Raw genomic sequence first — 22,017 nt, forward strand, 5'->3', positions numbered from 1 at the left:
CCTTTTCGGGATTTATTATCCTTCTCATATCAGTTTTTTTGAACCATCATGCCCTACAGGGCTTATTCCTATAGATTATGTTGATGCATTTGCATGCAGTTTTTCCAGCCTCAAATATTTAAAAATTATGAGTCAGGCCCCCACAAAAAGCTTAAGATTTTAAAAAATTATACAATTTTGAATTCTTCTCATTTTGAAGCATTTTGGGTGCACTTAGGCCACAATTTCATTCCTTTCTCCACAATTATAAGGGCTAGAAAGGTAATTTTTTAAATGAAATCTGAGATTCTCACGTATTCAAAAAACTTCTGCAACTGGGGCTTTAAGCCAAACAGCAGTCATGATAAAGACATGATAAAATCATGCGAGTTGGCAACACAGTGCATGTTTAAAGAATGTTGGGTTTAATTATTAAATTGATTTAGTAAAGAAATACATCTTTTGGATATTTTTGTTGGTATTTTTCTAATGAAAATTAGAACTAGAGTGGGCATTTCCATTGGAGACGTTTTTGCAGGGATTCCATTGGCTGGAGCTGCTGAGTTAGCAAATGTCAGGTCACACAAGGATTCTAAGAGCCAAGGCTGTGGAATAGTAAACTTGTTAAAATCCACTTTGTATTGATGAACAATTAGTATTTAACTGCAATTCATAGGGGTGAAAGAGGTACAGCGTCAAGACTGTATGATGCTCTCTGGTAACATACCTGAAAACAGACAACTGGCTCTGATCTTTTACCGTTGTGTGCACGTAATTCCATGCCTAATTTGTCTGTTCCATTACTGCAGTTGGCCAGGGTAACTGAGTGCACACACTTGTAAAAAACAGCCTATTCTGTCATTGGTGCTAAATATAAGAAAGTATAGTTTTCTATATATTTGTGTTATTTTGTTTACTCTAATTATGGTCTCCAAAATTTCAGCTTCTTCACAGAAGAAAAGAATTGCCGCCGATAGTGTTTTTACAAGTAAGCAGCCAGATCCATTTGTATACAGACTTTCTGACAAGTAAGTGTTACCCGTAGCTTTATATAAATTAGTACCACAGAAGATGTGACTATTGAAGATATATAGTGTGGGCCAAATTCACTATTGTCATAAGTGGCACAACTCCATACCTGTGCAATATGTACTATATATTAGAATAGTGGTCACTAATGAAAGTAAAATATATAATGTAAATGCAAACTTGAACAGATTTAACTAGATTTTTTTCTGAAACTTTTCAATTACATGGAAGAACTAGAAAATTTGCTAATTCTTTTAGTATAGTATCCACCCAAGAGGTCTCTTTTCATTAACTAAATGTGTCATTATCATTCCAGATAACAAGCCTGGTAGTGACAGCCACGTTGTCTGTAGGAATAATGATATTGCAGTACTGTTTATCCATCTCAGAAATGTCTTTTCCTATTTTTGCTTGTTACTAACATTAAATTATATCTGGAGAATATGAAGTAGGACAGATTCTTAATTATAGTGTTGACAATGTGTGGGGAGGTAGGGAAGATTGGCAAAGAAATTAAATAAATGAAAACCTTTTGGGGCTTCTCTCCTGCTTCCAGAGCAGGCAGTGCTGAAAATTCTAATGAGGATAATTCAGTGATGCCAGATTCCCTGCCCCTTCCCTGAAGGTTTGTCTGTCTGTGACTATAAGATGTATGTTATAAATGTAACACTAACTATGCAGTTGCATTTTATGATTAAACAAATGAAGAACTCTACTGAAATTATGATGCAAGGATGCTAAAAAGTAATAGACATTGAATACACATTGTTTAAATACGTTTTGTTTGTTTTGTAACTATAAAATGTTTTTGTGTATATTTTATGTATTATCTTCTAGAGACAATTTAGAGGCTCCCAAAACCTGCTACTCAAGGATGCATGATACAATTATCTTTTCACCTCAATACCTAGCCAGCAGGAAGGTTTATGGAAGTAAATCAATGATCAATATTAGAAACAAACACATCAGTGATACTGACACAAAGGTAAGAATTTAGAGTGTGATTTTAAAAAATGCCTAAGTGACTCAGGAGCAACAAGTCCCACTGACTTTCAGTAGCACTTTTGAAAATCTCACCTATAAATGCTAATGATTATAATCCAACTTGTCTTGCGTTCAGTGCCTTCTGGGGTGCTAAAGGTGTCTTGTTGGCTTTTAAATAGGAAAGTGTGTTATTTATTAACTTGTCATGTTGAAACTGGCTTATTCTTAACTTTTTTTTTTCTTTGGTAAAAAAACGGTTACTCACCTTCTCGTAACTGTTGTTCTTCGAGATGTGGTGTTCATGTACATTCAATCAGGTGTGTGCGCGTTTTGTGCACACCAGCCGGAAGATTTTTCCCTTAGTAGCATCCATATGGTCGGCCTGGGCACTCCCTGGAGTCGCGTCTTCATGGCACCCAATATAGCGCCTTGCCAACCCCCCCACCTCCTCAGTTCCTTCTTGCTGGCTGTTCCGACAGAGGGGTAGGAGGGCAGGTATTGGAATGTACATGAACAACACATCTCGAAGAACAACAGTTATGAGAAGGTGAGTACCCATTTTTTCTTCTTCAAGTGCTTGTTCATGTCCATTCCAATCAGGTGACTTGCAAGCCAGAGTTCAGGAGGTGGGGTTGGAGTCATCCACTGATTGGAGTATGGCTCTTCCGAAGGCCACATTGTCTCTGGCCTGTTGCGTGATCACATAGTGCGACATAAAAGTGTGAATTGAGGACCACGTTGCCACTCTGCAGATTTCCTGAGTGGGGACCTGCGCCAGGGGACCTGCTGAGGAGGCCTGAACTCTGGTGGAGTGTGTGGTGATTAGCGGAGCGGGCACCTTCGCACTCCCGAATGCACGTGATCCACGACGAGATGGGTTGGGATGATATAGGGAGACCTTTCATCCTGTCTGTCACTGCTACGAATAACTGGATGGACTTTCGGAACGGCTTAATTCTCTATATAGAAGGCCATCGCTCTGCGGACATCCAATGAGTGAAGCCTCTGCTTCCTACGGCAGGAATGTGGCTTAGGATAGAACACTGGGAGGAAGTTGTCCTGGTTGATGTGAAACTGGGAGACAACCTTAGGGAGAAAAGCCGGGTGAGGCCTGAACTGAACCTTGTCCTTATGGAATACCGTGTAAGGGGGCCCTGAGCTCTAACACCCTCCTAGCTAAGGTTATCACCACCAGAAATGCCACCTTGTATGAAAGATAAAGCAGGGAGCACGTTGCCAGTGGCTCTAATGGTGGACCGTAAGTCTGGAAAGGACCAGATTAAGGTCCCAAGCAGGGATAGGCTGTCGTGTTTGCGGGTAGAGTCTATCAAGACCTTTAAGAAAATGGCTAACCTCAGGGTTCGCAAAGACTAGTGGCCATCTGCGCCCTGATGGAACGCGGAGATGGCGGCCAAGTGAACCCTTATTGACGACATAGACAGAGCCTATTGTTTAAGATGGAGGAGGTAGTCCAGTATAAATGGCACCGAGGCAAGCGTCGGTGACTGATGGTGCTGCTCCAACCAGAGAGAGAACCTCTTCCTCTTGGCAAGGTACAGTGCTCTTGTGGAGGGCTTTCTGCTGCCAAGGAGAACTTGTCTGACTTGATCGGAACAGAACAGTTCCACGGCATTTAGCCATGGAGCATCCATGCTGTGAGCGACTCAAGGTTCGGGTGCCGGAGGCGGCCGTGATCCTGCGTGATCAGGTCCAGGACAAGCGTTAGGGTGACCGGAGTCTCCACGGACATTTCTAGGAGTGATGTGAACCAGTGCTGGCATGGCCAGGCCGGAGCGATCAATATGATTAGGGCTCGGTCCCTGTGGCTCTTGAGGAGCACCTCGTGGACCAACAGGACTGGTGGGAACGCGTAAAGCAGACGGCCCCCTCATGGAAGAAGGAACACATCCATGATGGAACCCGGGCTGTGATTCAGAAAGGAGCAAAATAGTTGACACTTCCTATTGCTGCACGTGGCTAACAGGTCTATTTGGGGAAAGCCCCAGAGATGGAAAATTTGAGCTCACTATATCCAGCCAGAGGGACCACTCGTGGCCATGAAAAAATCGACTGAGACGGTCCGCCAGCTCATTCGGTATCCCAGGGCGGTATGATGCCTGCATGTGTATCGAGTGCTCCACACAGAAGTCCCACAGCATGAGGGCTTCCTGGCACAGGGGAGAGGAATGTGCACCCCCGTTTGTTGATATAAAACATTGCCGTGGTGTTGTCCGTAAAGACTGATACACATCTGCCTGATATGTGGGCTCTGAAAACCTGGCACTCCAGGCGCACCACTCTCAGTTCTCCAATGCTGATATGCTGAGCTAGGTCCGCCTGAGACCAGAGACTTTGTGTCCTGAGGTCTCCCAAATGTGTTTCCAATCCCAGATCCGAGGCATCTGTCACTAACGAGAGGACTGGCTGGGGGCTGGTGAAGGGCACTCCTGCACAAACTACCTGTGGGTCAAGCTACCACAGGAAGGAGTCTAATATTGGGCAGGGCAGGGTTACAATGCTGTCCAAAGTGTCTCAAGCCAGTCAATAAACCGATGCTAGCCATGACTGGAGTGGGCGAAGTCTGAGTCTGATATGCTGTACTACATAGGTACAAGCGGCCATATGCCCCAGCAGTTTCAGGCAGTTTCTTGCTGTGGTCGTAGGGAACTGTCTGAGGCCTTGTATGATGTCCCCCAGAGACTGAAACCTAGCTTCTGGGAGGTACACCCTGGATTGAGTCGAGTCTAGCGCTGCGCCTATAAACTGTATCCTCTGCACTGGGGACAGTGTGGATTTGGCCTCGTTGAGAAGGAGACCTAGTTTGAGGAAGGTCCTTCTTATGAAGCCGACCTGCTCCTCCACTTGAGATCTGGAGTGGCCTTTGATCAGCCAGTCATCGAGGTACGGGAAAATCTGTATCTGCCGCTTGCGCAGGAACGCCACGATGACTGCCATGCAATTGGTGAAAACATGAGGTGCTGCTGACAGGCCACAAGGGAGAACAGTAAACTGATAGTGGCTGTTGTTCACCATAAACCTGAGGTATCATCTGTGAGGTGGAACTATTGCTATGTGAAAATACACGTCCTTCAAGTCGAGGGCGGCATACCAGTCTCCTGGATCCAATGAAGGGATAATGGAGGTCAAGGAGACCATGCGGAACCTGAGTTTCTTGACAAACTTGTTGAGCTCCCACAGGTCCAGGATGGGTTTGAGGCCACCCTTGGCTTTCAGTATTAGGAAATACTGGGAATAGAAGCCCTTGCCCCTTTGCTCCTGAGGAACTTCTTCCACTGCCACTACCAACAGAAGGGTGTGAACTTCCTGTATTAGAAGTTGCTCGTGAGAGGGGTTTCTGAAGAGGGACAGGGAAGGGGGGTGGAAGGGTGGGAGGGCCCAGAATTGGATGGAGTATCCCCTCTCTACCGTGCGGAGCACCCAGCGGTCCGAGGTGATATGGGACCAAGCATGGTAGAAAGGGGATAGATGGGACGAGAAGGTAAGAGGGGTTGGATCCAGTTGTGGTACTGGTGTGCCATCCTCGACCGCACCTTTAAAAGGGATTCAGGGGCTGGGTGGAGGCTTGGGCTGGCCAGAGCTCTGCCCCGAGGAGGGGTGCTGCCACCTCCTACCGTTCCTATTCCTCCTGTGAGGAGCATCTTGGTGGTTCTGGGGTTGGCAGAACGTGGAGGGAGGCTGTGGCCGGAAATGCCTAAACTGGGTGGCTGGTGTATGGAGCCCCAAAGATCTTAGGGTGACCCTTGAATCCTTCAGACTATGGAGTCTCTTATGCGTTTTGTTGGAAAAGAGGGCCGGACCCTCGAAGGGGAGGTCCAGATTGTTTGCTGGATCTCGTGGGCCAGATCAGAGACCTGCAACCAGGAGCCCCTTCTCATACAACCCCCGTGGTGGTCATATGTGAGGCTGCATCTGCTGTGTCCAATGCCGCCTGTAGGGAAGCTCGGGAGACCAGCTTTCTCTCCTCCACTAATGCAGAGAACTCAGTGCGAGAGTCCTGTGGCAGGAGCTCCACAAACTTGGCTATCGCAGCGCAGGTGTTGTGTGCATATCTGCTCACGATGGCCTGTTGGTTCGCGATGCGGAGCTGTAGTTCCCCAGTAGAATAGACCTTCCTGCTGAACAGGTCGAGTCTTTTCACCTCCCTATTCTTAGGGGAGGGGCCCTGGAAGCTCCCACTGATTGGCCGCATCAACCACCAGTGAGTCGGGGGATGGGTGGGTATATAAATGTTCATATCCCTTAGAAGGGACAAAGTAGGGTCCTTAGGGTCCTTGTTTGGTGCTGGTTCGCACACCGTCGGCGCCGGAGCACTGCGGACTGACGATGAAGTACTCAGCGTGGGTTCTGCGGATCCGGGGTCAGAATGGGGTCGCAGTGCTGCTTCCATCAGCAGGATCTTAAGTCTCTGCTCCCGGTCTTTGATGGTCCTAGGTCAAAAACTCTTGCAGATCCTGCATGTGTCCTTTTGGTGACTCTCCCCGAGGCATCGCACACAAGAAGTGTGGGTCACTCTTGGGCATAAACTTGCACAGTCCTCACAGAATTTGAACCCTGGGGATCCGGGCATACCCCAGAGGCGGGGAAGACATTGTTGGGAGGGGAACCCCCCAAACAAAACTAAACTACTCCAAGAACTATTTCTAACTAACTATTTACACTATTGTACAATTAACTACAGGGGACCCTGCCAAAGCACTTGCAAGCAACAGTGAGCAATGTTCCAGCTAGCCGCCACTGGTGGTAAGAAGGAACTGAGGGGGTGGGGGGTTGGCACGACTCCAGGGGGCGGCCAGGCCGACCCTACGGACTCTACTAAGGGAAAAATCTTCTGGCTGGTGTGCACGTGGTGCGCACACACCTGGTTCCAATGGACATGAACAAGCACTCAAAGAAGAATAGTAGGTTCCATTTTACTCCAATAAAACCAATATATCCCTAAATAAACTTCAGCACAAGGCATAAGTATTGTCATTGACCCAGCTGCAGGGTGCCAGTGAGGAAGTTGAGATACATCAGTCACTCTTAGAGATCTGGAGTGAGATTCTGTGCTATGCCTCTAAAATCCACAGTACAGAACTTGCAGCTTAGATAGACAGGAGGTAGACACTTTCCTGATCTGGGGCTGCTTTGTTGCCTATGGTGTAATTTAGACAGCCCTGGAGGCCTGTCTATACTACAGCAGTCTCCCTGGGATTCCCAGAACCTCCACAGTGCTATATCTAGAGCTTCTCCCTCAACACACCTCTCCCTCCTGCTGTATGCCCCTTACACCAGAACTTGGGAGAGGATCCTTGGAAGGCAGTCTTATGGCTATTGCCTACAGCACCTGCACTGGGGGAATCGAATCCTCCCTTGGGTGGATACAGGGATTTTAGGGGTCCTTTTACAGAGTAAAGGGGCTAAAGCTGGGGCAGAGATCTGGGGCTAAAGTTTGGGCTGTTACACTTTACATACCACAAGCTAAGAAGCAGTCACACTCTAGGCACTTCATGCACCAGACTGTAGTCCTAGGTGGCTCCTAAATGCCACACTAATGCAGTGGGAAAAGGATACTTTAGGGCTAGCACTATGGAAGTGTGGAAATCCCATGGGTGCAATGGCTTAAACAGTTAAAAAATATAAAGTATTAGCTAACTCAGCCCTGTGGCAGTCCACCACGGGACTCCAGCGTCAGAGTAACCTGAAGGGCTTCTCAGTCCTAGTCCTTCCAGTCCACCCCTTTCCTGGTGCCAGAATTCAGTTGTGTTGTTGTCGGATCTCATTCAGGACCCCTGTCTGTTGTCCTGTCTATTGTCTGTACATGCAGTTGCATCACACTTCTTAACTACAGGGTACTGCTGGTTCCCTGTTATCAATAGCTTGTGTTCCTACTCAGCTTTTCACAGTCAAGTCCTAAGCTGCTACCTCCAGCTTGCTCTCGCTGTCAGGCTGTCATCGGGCTTTCTTCTTGAGCCTGATACCCACAAGCCCTCAGGTTGTTGCTTCTTTTTCCTGTTCCTCAGAGAGCTCTCTTACTGCCCAGATGCTTAACTAGGTCCCTATTCCTTCGAAAATAGCTTACAGCCCCCCCAATCCTTTTCTTCCAGTTCCTATCAGAGGAGAAAAGGATCCCCACTCATGGACAAGCAGTTTCATTATGGTTCAGTTGAGGAATTTATTTCATCAAGATTTATTGGCAAAATATAATTGATGTTTCAGACTTTAAAAATGTCATTTGAGGATATACTTTGCTAACCTTTTTACTGCACGACTACCTAAAGTATTATTTTAGATATGCTCAATGTCTTATTTGTGGGTGTATCATACCATACTTTTTTAACCAACAGCAGGGAATAGATTCATTCTCAAACGTTTAATGTTTACTACAATTAAGATTGTGTGCATTACTTCGGGTGGCTTTAGTGTGGATTCATGAGTGCATTTGCAGACACAGAAATCATGAAACCAAATATCCAAAAACAACCAGACGTACGCTTCTCCAAGTCCAGGGCTGAGGGGAGGCACGGTGGTGGATTATAGAACAAGCTTACTCCATAGTGGCAATTCCTGTTGCGTGGAACTCTGCCCGGCTCCCCTCTCTGGGTGTTGCAACGTGGCACGTGGGGTCGTGGCATGTGGGGTCGCAGCACACTCAGGTCTGGTCCTGCGGGCCAGGAGCTGTTGCTGTGGCGCAAGCTCTCCAGCCACCTCCCACCCCCCTGGAGACTGGGGCAGAGGGTGATGCTGTGGGTGGTTGGTGTCCCCTCAGTTTAGTATAGTGCACCCATTGCATCAGCAGGCTACATTAGCCCTTTCTGCTATTTCTTCCCCTTATTTTGATTAATGGCTGAGGGCCACCCTTCTCTATGCTAAAAGAGTTTCTTTGTACTTGTAGAAGAGAATGACATATAGCAGACCTGGTACGCTCCAGTACACATCCTCCTCCCCAACTCTGCATAGATTTCTTACGTACACAGCTTTATATGTGGCCATTGAATAGGCTGCACACAGAAGAATACAAGCACCTGCCCTGCCAAAACAACCCAAAACCCTACCTGCAGCACTTTTCCAAATACTATAAGGTAGACTTGTTGAAAAGGTTACATAGATCCCAGATTGAACATTCCTTCCCCTTCTGTTTTTTTGTGTTTGGGAACATTTATCTTTAAGCCTGTGTATTATCGGATAAAGTAGATAGTAAGTATCCTACAATTTGACTGTTTTATGCCTAACAGATTTTAAACTCTACTTTGGATCATGCAATACAGACTGCAACCAGTTTGAAGGAAACTACAGAACGAATGGTACAAGTAATTGCAGAAGATCTAGCTAAAGTCAAAACTCATCGAACTAAGCAGTTTTTTAGCTGGCCTGTTTCAAACATTTGAATTTGTCAGCTGAAATGTAGAGACAGAACTCTGAGTTGTGAAAAATTGGATTAACAAATAGTACAAAAGTTAGGAGAGCAGCTGCCCTTATGTGTGGTATTAGCAACAGGTTAAGAGCAGAAAAACAGAGTGCCAGGTTTATAAACCAAGAGCCCTTGAAAGCTGTCACATCTGTTAGTGAAGAATGGCCATAGAGCTGACTTCCCTCAGCCTTCAATAATGGTAGTTCTTTATAGAATTGCTCTAGGTAACCAAGCTTAGCTGTAGTTTCTAACATGTGTAATTTGGGGCCAGGAGGAGAACATCTCATTCATCAGTGTGTTCTCAGCAGTATCACAGCCCAGCTCTGTATCCTGCTTGTTACTGAACATCACAGAGGGAAATAACTGAAACCCTTTGTTTCTGGATAATCTTTTAAAAATGAGTTTTAGCTGTGACATTGAATATGTCCTTCAAAAATTGACAAAGAATAGGCTGTATTGTTAAGCATCCGCTTTTGTGTGTCTCAATAAATGCTCTTTCATCACTCCTGTTTATATTCCAAAATGTCAGTATCTGTACAGTGACATTAGTATCTGTTGGATTTAGCTTTCATAAAACAGCAAATACAAATCTTCAGCTATTTCAGCATTATGAATAAAAAAATTACAAAGGGGATAAGCTTCTCCTATGCCTGTACAGAAATTTGTCACTAGTAAACTGATTGTATATGTATTCTGAAATGCAGTGAGAGTGATTTAGTGCATGAAGCTTGGCGATTAAGGACTAATCACACAAAGATACTACTAGCATTCTTTTTAATAACAAAATATAGTCTCCCTACTGTGTGAAGTTAACTCCCAAATATTCATGGGTAAAGGGGAAGGGGTCTCATAACTGGCCTCAAAGATTGTGACCATAGTTAAAAGAAACAAAGGTCAAGTATACTGAGTAATACTTGGAAGAAGATTGCTCTTACTTTTCCCCGTCTAGGGGTGGGTTAGATGTCTGAACAATGTTGATCTATACCGTGTCTAGATTTGATTTTGACAAATAGAAACTAGTTGAGAATTTGAAAGTAGAAGGCAGGTTGGGTCAAAGTGATCATGAAGTGGTAGAGTTCATGATTCTAAGGAGTGGTAGGAGGGAGAACAGCAAAATAAAGACAATGGATTTCAAGAAGGTAGACTTGAGCAAACTCAGGGAGTTGGTAGGTAAGATCCCCTGGGAAGCAAGTCTAAGGGGAAAAACAATTGAAGACACTTAATAATGTCTCTTTGAAAAACTGTTAAGGGCACAAGAGCAAACTGTCCCACTGCATAGAAAAGATAGGAAGTATGGCAAGAGAACACCTTGGCTTAACCAGGAGATCTTCAATTAAATCAAAAGAGAATCCTACAAAAAGTGGAAACTATGTCAAATTACAAAGCATGAATATAAACAAACAAGTATGTAGGGAAAAAAATAGAAAGGTCAAGGGACAAAACAAAATCAAACTAGCTAGAGACAAAGGGTAACAAGAAAACATTCTACAAATACATTTGAAGCAAGAGAAAGATCAAGGACAGGGTAGGCCTGTTACTCAATGAAGGAGGAAAAATAACAGAAAATGTGGAAATGGCAGAGGTGCTTAATGATTGCTTTGTTTTGATTTTCACCAAGAAGGTTGGTGGCAATTGGATGTCTAACAGTGAATATGAGGCAGGATCAGAGGCTAAAATAGGGAAAGAACAAGACAAATTAGATGTCTTCAGGTCACCAGGGCCTGATGAAACACATCCTAGAATACTCAAGGAACAGACAGAGGAGATACCTGAGCCATTTGTGATTATCTTTGAAAAGTCATAGAAGACAGGAGAGATTTCAGAAGACTGGAAAAGGGCAAATATAGTGCGAATCTATAAAAAGGGAATTACAGACCAGTCATCTTAACTTCTATATCCGAAAAGATAATAAGGTGATAAGTAACAGCATGGATTGTCAAAAACAAATTGCATCAAACCAACGCGATAGCTTTCTTTGACAGGGTAACAAGCCTTTGTGGATGGGGGGAAAATGGTAGATGTAATATATCTTACCTTTAGTAAAGCTTTTAATACAGCCTTACATGACCTTCTCATACACAAACTAGGGAAATGCAACATAGATTGAACTACTGTAAGGTAAGTGCAAAACTGGTTGGAAAACCTTTCCCAGAGAGTAGTTATCAGTAGTTCAGTCATGCTGGAAGGGCATAATGCATGGGGTCCTGCAGGGATCAGTTTTGGATCTGGTTCTGTTCATCAACATCAATATCTTCATCAATTATTTAGACAACAGCATAGAGAGTAGAGTATACTTAAAGTTTGTGGACGATACCAAGTTGGGATGTGTTGCAAGTGTTTTGGAGGATAGGATTAAAATTCAAAACGATCTGGACAGACTGGAGAAATGGCCTGAAGTAAATAGGACAAAATTCAATAAGGACAAATGCATAGTCCACTTAGGAAGGAACAATCACAATCAGTTGCACACATACAAAATGGGAAATAACTGCCTAGAAAGGAGTACTGCAGAAAGGGATCTGGGGGTCATAGTGGACCACAAGCTAAATATGAGTCAGAGTAACACTGTTGCCAAGTAAAACTAACATCATTATGGGATGTATTAGAAGGAGTTTTGCAAGCAAGACACAAGTAGTAATTCTTATGCTCTTCTCTGTGCTGATTAGGCCTCAACTAGAGTATTATGTCCAGTTCTGGGTGATGTTTCAGGAAAGATGTGGACAAACTGGAGAAAGTCCAGAGAAGAAAAGTAATTAAAGGTCTAAAAAACATGACCTATGAGGGAAGATTGAAAAAAATTGTGTTTAGTCTGGAAAAGAGAAGACTGAGAGGGGACATGAAAACAGTTTTCAAGCATATAAAAGGTGTTACAAGGAGGAGGGAGAATTGTTCTCCTTAACCTCTGAGGATAGGACAAGAAGCAATGGGCTTAAAATTGGATCAAAAGAGGTTTAGGTTGGACATTAGGAAAAACTTCCTGTCTGGGTGATTAAGCACTGGAATAAATTGCCTAGTCACTGGAGATTTTTAAGAGCAGGTTAGACAAACACCTGTCAGGAATGGTCTGGATAATACTTAGTCCTGCCCTGAGTGCAGGGCACTGGACTGACTTCTCCAGGTCCCTTGCAGTCCCATGATTCCATGTCCCATTAGATAGGGAGATGGTCACAATTCATGTAAGTTTTACACCCCCTACTTTGCCTTTGGAGTGAGCCACTAACAGTTTATGGTTTATATGCGAGTTTTTTTGTGTGTGTTTTTTTTTTTTAATTTAACTGCAGCATAACTATTTTCTCCATTAGTTAAAACTAGCCACTGATAGTGACTAGAGGAAGCAGTAAAGCTGAGCAATTCTTTTTTTAAAAAGGTAAATGTTTAGTTTACATAGCATGCAGCAACTCAAACATGAGAAACTACAATAATTATTTTTGGACTATAGTGTAGTAATCAGATTTCTTGTTGTCAAGCATCTCTATACAGCCAGTTAACTGGCAATCATCCTTATTAGCCACTGTTTGGATTAGGTTTTTTTGCAAGATTGGTCCTGCTTTGAGCAGGGAGTTGGACTAGATTACCTCCTGAGGTCCCTTCCAACCCTGACAGTCTAGGATTCTAAGAGCAGAATGCTAGATTTAGGTTATTAAAACCACTTGGTTTTGTTATGTGCAGATCATTTAAACAAACCCAAGAGGACAGATTCACATTAGCATTTTAAAACACAGGTGCTGGAACTAGCGGTGCTGCTGCACCCCTGGCTTAAAGCGATTTCCATCATATATGGGGTTTAACAGTTTGGTTCAATGGCTCTCAGCACCCCCACTATACAAGTTGTTCCAGCAGTTATTTTAAAACATCAACTTTTATCATGATTTAAGTCAGGGAGCAGGAAATTTTGATTCAAATTGATTTTAATCACATTTTGCATTTGTACTTAAATTAGTTGTTCTAAAGAAAAGTTCATTACCATTGAAATTAGTTGCAAAACATTATATTATATTTGGAGACTGCACTATACCGATACACATTTATTCAGATTCTTAACTTTTACATTGATAGAAAATGGTGAATGATTTTTACTAGCTTTATTTTACTCTAGATTTTATGTCAAGCTGTAATTGGAGGGAAACAATTCAATTAAAAAAGTACAAACACACTGGTGTTAGTTAAATAAAAACTACCTTTCTGCTGGATACATAAGGGAGAAGAAAGTGTATCCAAACATGTTTTGTTTAAAAAAAAGCTTTAAAGGCAAAGGCAGCATTAACTGTAGCTAGTGAATTGACAAGACTGTCTCTGGTCACTGTGAGCCAGGTTTTCAAAGGTATTTAGGTTCCTAAAGAATGCAGATAGGCACCTTGTGGGATTTTTAAAAGTGCCCAAGCATGTCCAGTGCCTAACTCAGGGGTGGGCAAACTTTTTGACTTGAGGGCCTCATCGGGGTTCTGAAACTGTATGGGGGGCTGGGTAGGGAAGGCTGTGCCTCCCCAAAGAACCCGGCCACCACCCTCTGTCCACTCCCTCCCACTTCCTGCCCCCATCAGAACCCCTGACCCATCCTACGCCCCCTGCTCCTTGTCCCTGACTGCCCCCTCCTGGAACCCTGCACCCCTAACTGCCCCCCCGGGACTCCAACCCCCTGACTTCCCCCCAGAGTCCCCTGCCCCTTATCCAACCCCACCACTCCCTACTCCCCATCAGGAGCTCGGAGCCCCACCACCCAGAGCATTGGCAGCAGAGCAAGCTGAGGCTGCGGGGGTGGGAGGACAGCAGGGGAGGGGCTGAGGGCAAGCCTCCCCAGCCAGGAGCTCGAGGGCCAGGCAGGAGGGTCCCGTGGGCCCAAGTTTGCCCACCTCTGACCTAACTCCTATTTAAACCAATGGGAATTAGGTTGAAAATCTGGCCCCATGTCCTTAAATCTTGAAAAGTTAGATCTTATCCTCTCCAACCTTGTTTTCATTCATAGACTGGAAAAGGAAAAATAGGCATTTCTACTTTTTCAACTTTGAATGAACTAAACCAAATAAAGACAAGTATTCCTTCTGCATCTGCCAACTAAATGGAGACCAAAAGTAAAAGCTTTTCTGCATATTTTTATTCAAATGGTTAATTACAGTAAGTTTACACTTCAAATACTTTTCCTTTTTAAAAATAAACCTGTTTAAAATTAAATTTTGAAATTGACAAACAATGATTTTTCTCCACCCTGACGAACTACTCACAACCACTCTTTTATTTAAAAAAAATACACTGGAGTATTTCACTGCCCACATGACACGAACAAACAAGAGGGGGGTACTTTGCAATGCAGTGGCAATAAAAAGGTAGAAAAAGTGAGATTTCCCCCAAAACTTGGCTTAGAAGTATCTGAATTGTCACCAGGAAATCTTCATTAGATTAGTTCACAAGCAACTCAATTTACAAAATAGATGTACCATGCACACACAATAGTGGGGAAATTTTTTAATAAATCAAAGCTGCTTATTTTTTTTGTGAACAACATGGGGAAAGTCTTAAACAGTAGTGTTCATGCACTGAAACATTTCATATAAGATGGACAAGCACGTTCTCCGGAGTTCTTTATTGAAAGTAAAACCATTTCTTTTAGTACTTCCATAATTAATTCCCCTCCCCTCACAATCTACCATCTGAAAGCACCAGTCAGTCAGTCATATTTTACCCGAGGATTTTTCACAAGACAATATAAATTTCCATTTTTAATATAAATTGTTTTAATTGAATTTTACATATTGCAAGAGACATTGCACTTATCTTACCATATGCTTATATTTACAGCTTTTGCCTCTGAAACTTCTAAGTCTAGGTACTTTTATGGCAGTTTCAGAAAACCTCTCCGGTTTCCAGCATAGAAAGCTATCATAATTACTGAAAAAACCATTAGTACATATACACACAAACATGAGGATTTCTTAAATTCTACAATGATTTGTTGCAGTGGTAAAAATGCCAGTTTCAGAAAGCACTTTACCATGAAATGGTGTCCATACCCAATACAATATAAAAACAAAGTGTTAGACACTTTTCCCCTCTTCTTCCTGCCCTTAACTCCCAAAAGAAAAGCAGCAAATTTAAATTATAAAAAGATACTCCATTAGTTGAGGGTGTGTACTGTCCCAAATACATCACCAGAAAAGTTAATTCCATTAAAATATTTACATGCTATTTATATTATGTGATCTCTTAATAAATTTTTAGTTAATCATTACTGAAATAGTACTGCGTGAACATTACAGTTTCTCTTCATCCTTAATGCAAAATGTATCCTTTGGTTTATTAAGCGTCTTTACATCATCCAGCAGTCTTCTGGGTGTCAAAATATGAGTGGAGCCTGGTAAAACAGAACACACTTTTAGATGGATGCAGCTAACTATGTATGATTTGCAGACATCAGCATGACTCACTACCAAATCAAAATTGCATGTTAAGTATTTTTATTGCACCTTTCATACGTTAAAGTAGTTTAAAATGCTTTACTTTAATGATTTTGATGCTGCACATGCAGTGATTATGGAAGCAAATGCTCCTCCCACCCCAAGGTAGGGGTGGCTTTGACTGTCAGCAGGAGACCAAAACCTTGGGGGCCTTTCAAGGATTCCACGCCTCCCCCCCCGCCATATAGGTTTGAGAAGTGGAGAATCAGTACTCAATAGGCTGTGCTCTTCTGTACAGCTTATTTGCTTCCACATACCCACAGCTGCCATAATCTGAGCACCAGGAAGAAAAGATCTCCTCCTCCCTCCCCCACTTTTGGTATTAGAGGACGACCAGGGTTTGGGGCTGTGCTCTGGGTACCTTGCTAGTCCCCTTTTAAGGGCTAGGAAGGAGTGGCCTGGGCAGTGAGGAGTAGTTTTTTTGCCTGCCTCCCAGTAGCCCAGGGAGGCAACAGGTTGGCTAGGTTGTAAAACGCATTTTGTCACAATGTTGCAGGTGCCCAATGCAGGTTATTGTTCAACAGGATTCTCTGATAAACCCGAGTTGGAAGCAAATTAGGAGATATCTCCTAAAGAAGGTAGGGAATGGGGCTGGGCTTCTACTGTCTGGAACAGTAAGGAGATGCCTTTTCCCCACTCCCTTAACCCTCATGCGAGGTGATGGAGTCCCAGAAGCTGTGCTAGGATCAGGTTAAACAGAGTGTGGGGGAGGGGAGCTGATGGCAGCCATTCATCAAGTAGAACAGATTACAGACGACAAATGACCTGCACTGGATGAGTTGCTGCTGGATGGTTTCCTGATGTGTTACTTAAAGTTGCAGCCTAGTTAAATCACATTCCTGGTGTCCTGTCTTCCTTCTTGTGATGTCTGGGACAATAGCAGCCACCATTATGCCCTCTCTGAGCAACAGCTCAGTCAGCTCTGGACATCAGACTTTTTATTTTAAAACTGTGAAGTTTTACTCCTCTGATGCATATGATAAGATTTTTAATGGCTATCTAGACAGAGTAACAGCAGCTGGTAGATGGACTATCTCCAATAATTCCTGCAGCATCTATACTGGTAAGATCAATTCTTGGCATGTGTCTTGAAACAGCCAGGACCCACTACAATTCTCAGCGTTATGTGGACTTCATCAGAAGTAAATGATTGACCCCTCGCTAGAACTAGAAGAATGCTGCCAAAAATTCTGGGCCAAACTGAAGCCATTTCAGTTATTACTGCAGAAAAGTTTTCTAAGTCAGTAATATTTTTGCACTACTCTGGTTTGTGTTTTCCAGTTTCAGCTGGTAACAGTAACTGCAACAAGTTCAGTAATGGGCTAGATGCAAGTGAATGCAAATATGAAAAAATAGTAGTTAGGAGATTCACTGTAATGCATACCTTTAGCGATTCAGTGGCATGACTCCTGTGAGTCATACATCTGATTCAGTAATTTAGAAATTCGGATACTACATTTCAGCAGCAAGACTGAGGTCTGAATTGTCTCACATTGGTTACAAATTTTTCTTTAGGGATTTTCAGGGTAATTGAGGGAACATGTCTTTTTAGACCAAGAAACTAAGGACAACAGCCATAAAGGACCAATTCAGATCTAGGGATACTGGATGCAGTTTCAAAAGAGCATAGTAGCCATCTGATGCTTTTTTTAGCCTGACCTAGGGGACACAGAAAAATATGCTTCTGTTTTTCAAATATGCACTTAACTAAACATCATTAGCCTCAAATGAAGCACCTCATCTACTATGTCCTCTTCCCTAGACAGGCTTACCAATAACAACTTCACAAGATTTGTAGGCTTGAGAAACTTCATAAGCACTGCGCATCTCAGAGTATGTGATGCCTCCAATTACAAAAACGATCAGCTTTGAACCACTCTTTCGGTCATCCAGGTAACTAGTCCTGGACTTCTGGCGAGCACTGTAAAATAGTTCATAAAAAAAACTGAGCACATAAAAGCACAGTGATATATTGCATCTAGTTTCATCACCCACATAGTGTAATGTACTAGTAAAAAATGACAGAAAATTTCCATGTTTGCAGTATTGCTATAGCTTTCAAAAGATGAGACTGGGAGCTTAAATTCATAACTTTGTTGGACACAAAAAATCATGGTCTTAAGCCATAAATCCAGGGTCTTCATTATTACAACAATCTGTAAGCCACTAACCCCTTTTTGGCCCTATGACAGCAGAGGTGTTAATGGGCTATGTCACCTTCCATGGTCCCTTAGAATGTGTATTAGTTACTTATGCTAAACAAATCTGTTCATCTCATATTTAGCTGTGATACTGACTACCTTTCCAAAACCTGAAGAAGAACTCTGCAGTTCAAAAGCTTGTCTCTTTCACTAACAGAGGCTTGTCCAACAAGATGATACCATCTTACCCACTTGGTCTCAGAAAATTTCCATGCAAGTCTGACCAATTAACCATTTCAGGAAAACTTAAGAAAATTAGACAAGTATTTTTCACAGCTGTGTAGTAAAATATCTTTTGACTCAAATTACAATTGGAGGACTTACAAAGGGAAGTCGCCATTACTTAATTTTTTTTTTTTTGACAAAAAGTGTTCTACACCATAAATACAAGTCTAAAACTACAGTTATCACAAAAGGAAAAAGTAAATACAAGTGAGAATGTTTTTTATATATACATACACACACTTCTCAGAGAGAAGCTTGAAAATTCTGAATCCAAATGATCCAATTACACCTTTCCCCAAAAAAGGTTCATCTCCTTTAAGTCAGACAAACATCACCATTCTAGCCTTCTCAATACCTAGCTATAAATAGCACCATGATGAAGGGTGTCTGGCCAATACTGAAAAAGACTGCTGACATTGTGGGACAGCTGCTGGAGGACTATTAGGTCTCAGTCTCTACATTTGCCCTGCATTGACCTCAATAGGTCAGCAAACTACTAATGCCCCAACAGACACCCAACTTCAAATCTGTGACTAGCCAGAAAATTGTGCCCCTACCTATCCTACAGACAAAGACCCTGCCTACAATGATCAACATTTGTGATAGATGTGAGCTGCAATAATCAATGTTGGCTGACTCCACACATTGAAAATAGCTTTAACCAGTACTATGCAAAGATTCACTGAACATATAAACAGCACCACCCCCCTCCACTATACTCCCAATGCTAGCTGTCCATTGAATACAGAATTAATCTGAAGGTCACTGCTATTTGAAGACTTCCATGGGACTGGACCTAGCTACCAGTGATCACCTCTCTCTCTCTCTAGAGAGCCACCAATTTCCACAAGAGTTAAATTCCACTAGGATAACTAAATTGTTCAGTAAGGAGAGGCTTGTGAGTACAGGAGACAGAACTTTCACAAAACTCAGACCTAGCCTACAGACTTCACTCTTTTCAGAAAAAAAATGATGGGAGTGGTCACTAAATGCAAAAAAACCATTTCTTCAGCCTAATACAGACACACACAACACACAATTCATATACAAACCACCACTTATAAACTACTCAAGCTAACTCTCCAAAAAGGTGACTTAATTCTAGTAAGAGAAAGAGGTTAGTTTTATTTTAAATATGTTAGAGGCACTCAAACTACAATTATGAGCTATATAAGTAACTAGCTTGAAGGTCAAACAGAGGGGTTCTCAGACTTTTGTACTGGTGATCCCTTTCACACAGCAAGCCTCTGAGTGAGACCTCCCTTATACATTAAAACCACCTTTTTATATACTTGACACCATTATAAATGCTGGAGGCAAAGCGCAGTTTGGGGTGGAGGCTGACAGCTCGCAACCCCCTGAGGGATCCTGACCCCCAGTTTGAGAACCCCTGGTCAAACAGCTAAGCTCCACAGATCATTTCAGATGAACTGAAATGCTTTTCAGTAGATTTTATACTAAATAGTTACTTTGGCCCCTAGCGTGCATTATTTCTCAAAATGAAAATTATACAATGCACGCAAGAAAATACAGTGAGAATAGTAAATTATTATTCTGAACGTAAATTGTAACAATTTACCTTACTGCCCCTGAACCATTCCAGGCTGCAGGGCACTGGGAAAAGTAAGGCCATTCTTTTGAATCTAGTTTGTTTTCTATAGCATCCTGGAAGGGAAAAAAAACATTCATTTTAACCAGTTATGTTAACTTGAAATTTATGGGGTTTTGTATATGTATAGTGTTTCAACTCCTGACAAGGCTGTCTGGTTTAAAACTTCAATCAAGTCAAAACAGATTTCACAAGAACCAGTGCTCCTACTGTGAAAAAGACTAAGCACCACACCAGATCTATATTTAATTACTGTAGTGCTGAAAGTAATTTGTGACAGACTCCATGTATCATGATGAGAAAGAAAAACAGAAGGAAGTAATTTCTAACTAATTTTTAACACATTGATTTAATTGTTCAGATTTCAACTTTGATTTTTTATTTATAGCTGCATTAACCTACTTAATTTCTCCACAAAGAAATTATGTATGTCTTTAGAAACCTGGGACATACAAAGTACATTACTGACTTTGCATGGATTTCCCAGGTCACTAATGGCATCCATTACATGAATTTAACATTTAAACTATAGTCTAAAGATCCACCACACACACGTTTAATTTAAAGAACCCAATATCAAAACTATCAGCCACTGGAGAGGAAAATCAAATGTCTCTCTCTACCTTAATTTGCTTCAGCTAGCTTTAAACTATTTTCCAGTTATACTTAAAACTAAGTTTACCTTATAAATTTAATTTTCTATTTTAATATACTAACTAGAAATTTAGTGGTTATGTGCACATGTCTGAAGAACTTTCCTCTTAAGAAAATTTTATGGAACATAAAATGTAATTAACTCAACTTCTAAACTGCCATTTCAAAAGATCTTGGATAAACTGTTAGCTTACAAAGTACTTAAGAGTATTTCTATATTACACCTAGGAAACAACCATGTTCTTAGTTTACCTCCATAACATCTTTGATAACAGGTGTCCATCTAGAAAGCTGAAATGTTTCTTCTGAAGAGCGGTCCTTCCTTGATTGTCTACGTTGCTGAGAAGCAGACTAAATAAAAAGATTTATTTATTTATTTTAAAAGAGGCTATAGTTTTATTATACTATTTCTTTTAAATCAATCCCAACAAAATAGAAAGTTCTAAGGAAATATTGCACCATGTGTATCAAACTATGTTCAAAATTAAGTACTGAAAACTTCTATTTCAGAAGAAAAGAGCTGGATATATTGATATTTACCCAAAAAAGTGATTGTTTGAATACTGAAGTGTATATAATACAATTGCTAAGCTAATGGATCTCCACATATCATTCTTGCCCAGCTGCTGGAGCCTAGGATTTATAGCAGTGGTCCCCAAACTCTTTACCTCCTGTCTGCCTCCCTGTACTAGATTTTATTGTAAGGCACCTATATACTTTGATAGAACAGTGAAACAGGAATAAAGAGCGTTTTCCAGGAAGTATGATTAAGTTACAAAACAAAAAAATTGCATTTTTTGGTTACTATTAGGACTGCCTGTCATATACTTAATTTTAAGAATCTAATCATTTAAAGTAAGAAAACTGTAGAGTTCAGACATTAGATACTCAAAGCCTGCATAACTTTGATGAGTTATGGAATAAACAACTTGCATCAAAATAAGATGATTTTTGCAGAAATGTTAGATACTACTTTGAAAACTATCGAGTGTAAAACCAGCACTCTGTTTTAAAAGTTACATATGTCACAAATTTTAGCAGTGGGAATTTCTCAAGAATTCCTAACAAAATAATTAACTTCTGTAACTTCTGGATTCTCCCAAGAAAAGTGTGGAATGCCACATTAAGAGTTGCAGAAAAAGCCTTAGAGCTAAATGAAAAAAATGCAGTATTTCTTACTGTAGGGGAGAGCGAGAGCCTGAAGCACTCGACCTGGTGCAAGACCTGAGGCCTGAACTAGAGGCTGTGAACCAAAGTCGAGCCATGTATTAAAGTAGATGCTTACAAGTACACTCACGGATATGTGACCTTGACAAAAATACTGTTAGTGTTGCTAAAACGCAGGCATTCCTAAGAAGCAACAGATTGAGTGAGTGAGTGTGTACAAACACATTCCAAAAACTTAGCCCAGGTGCATCCTGTCTAACACCAGATAAGAGGGTTTGACACAAGTGATGAATAAGGATGTTTTTCCTG

At 41.9% G+C, this 22,017-nt stretch overlaps 2 protein-coding genes across 3 annotated transcripts in view; one reads left to right on the top strand and one right to left on the bottom strand.

The window, feature by feature from the left end:
- AKNAD1 (AKNA domain containing 1) overlaps window positions 1-9,974 on the top strand; it is a 30,279-nt gene extending 20,305 nt beyond the window's left edge. The window contains exons 18-20 of the mRNA XM_084636100.1: window positions 923-1,007; window positions 1,846-1,993; window positions 9,228-9,974. Of these exons, the coding sequence (XP_084492226.1) occupies window positions 923-1,007; window positions 1,846-1,993; window positions 9,228-9,380 (386 nt within the window). The 3' untranslated portion in view covers window positions 9,381-9,974. The remainder of the gene's footprint in view (window positions 1-922; window positions 1,008-1,845; window positions 1,994-9,227) is intronic.
- Window positions 9,975-14,480: 4,506 nt separating this feature from the next.
- STXBP3 (syntaxin binding protein 3) overlaps window positions 14,481-22,017 on the bottom strand; it is a 46,668-nt gene continuing 39,131 nt past the window's right edge. For both annotated transcript variants that reach the window (XM_084636080.1, XM_084636081.1), the window contains exons 16-19: window positions 20,794-20,892; window positions 19,858-19,943; window positions 17,625-17,773; window positions 14,481-15,749 (exon numbers count right to left, since the gene is read on the bottom strand). In XM_084636080.1, coding sequence (XP_084492206.1) covers window positions 15,649-15,749; window positions 17,625-17,773; window positions 19,858-19,943; window positions 20,794-20,892 — 435 coding nt within the window. In that variant the 3' untranslated portion in view covers window positions 14,481-15,648. The remainder of the gene's footprint in view (window positions 15,750-17,624; window positions 17,774-19,857; window positions 19,944-20,793; window positions 20,893-22,017) is intronic.

The sequence above is a fragment of the Lepidochelys olivacea genome (genome assembly GCF_965140295.1).
Source record: "Lepidochelys olivacea isolate rLepOli2 genome assembly, chromosome: 8".
In the NCBI taxonomy this organism is placed as follows: domain Eukaryota; kingdom Metazoa; phylum Chordata; order Testudines; family Cheloniidae; genus Lepidochelys; species Lepidochelys olivacea.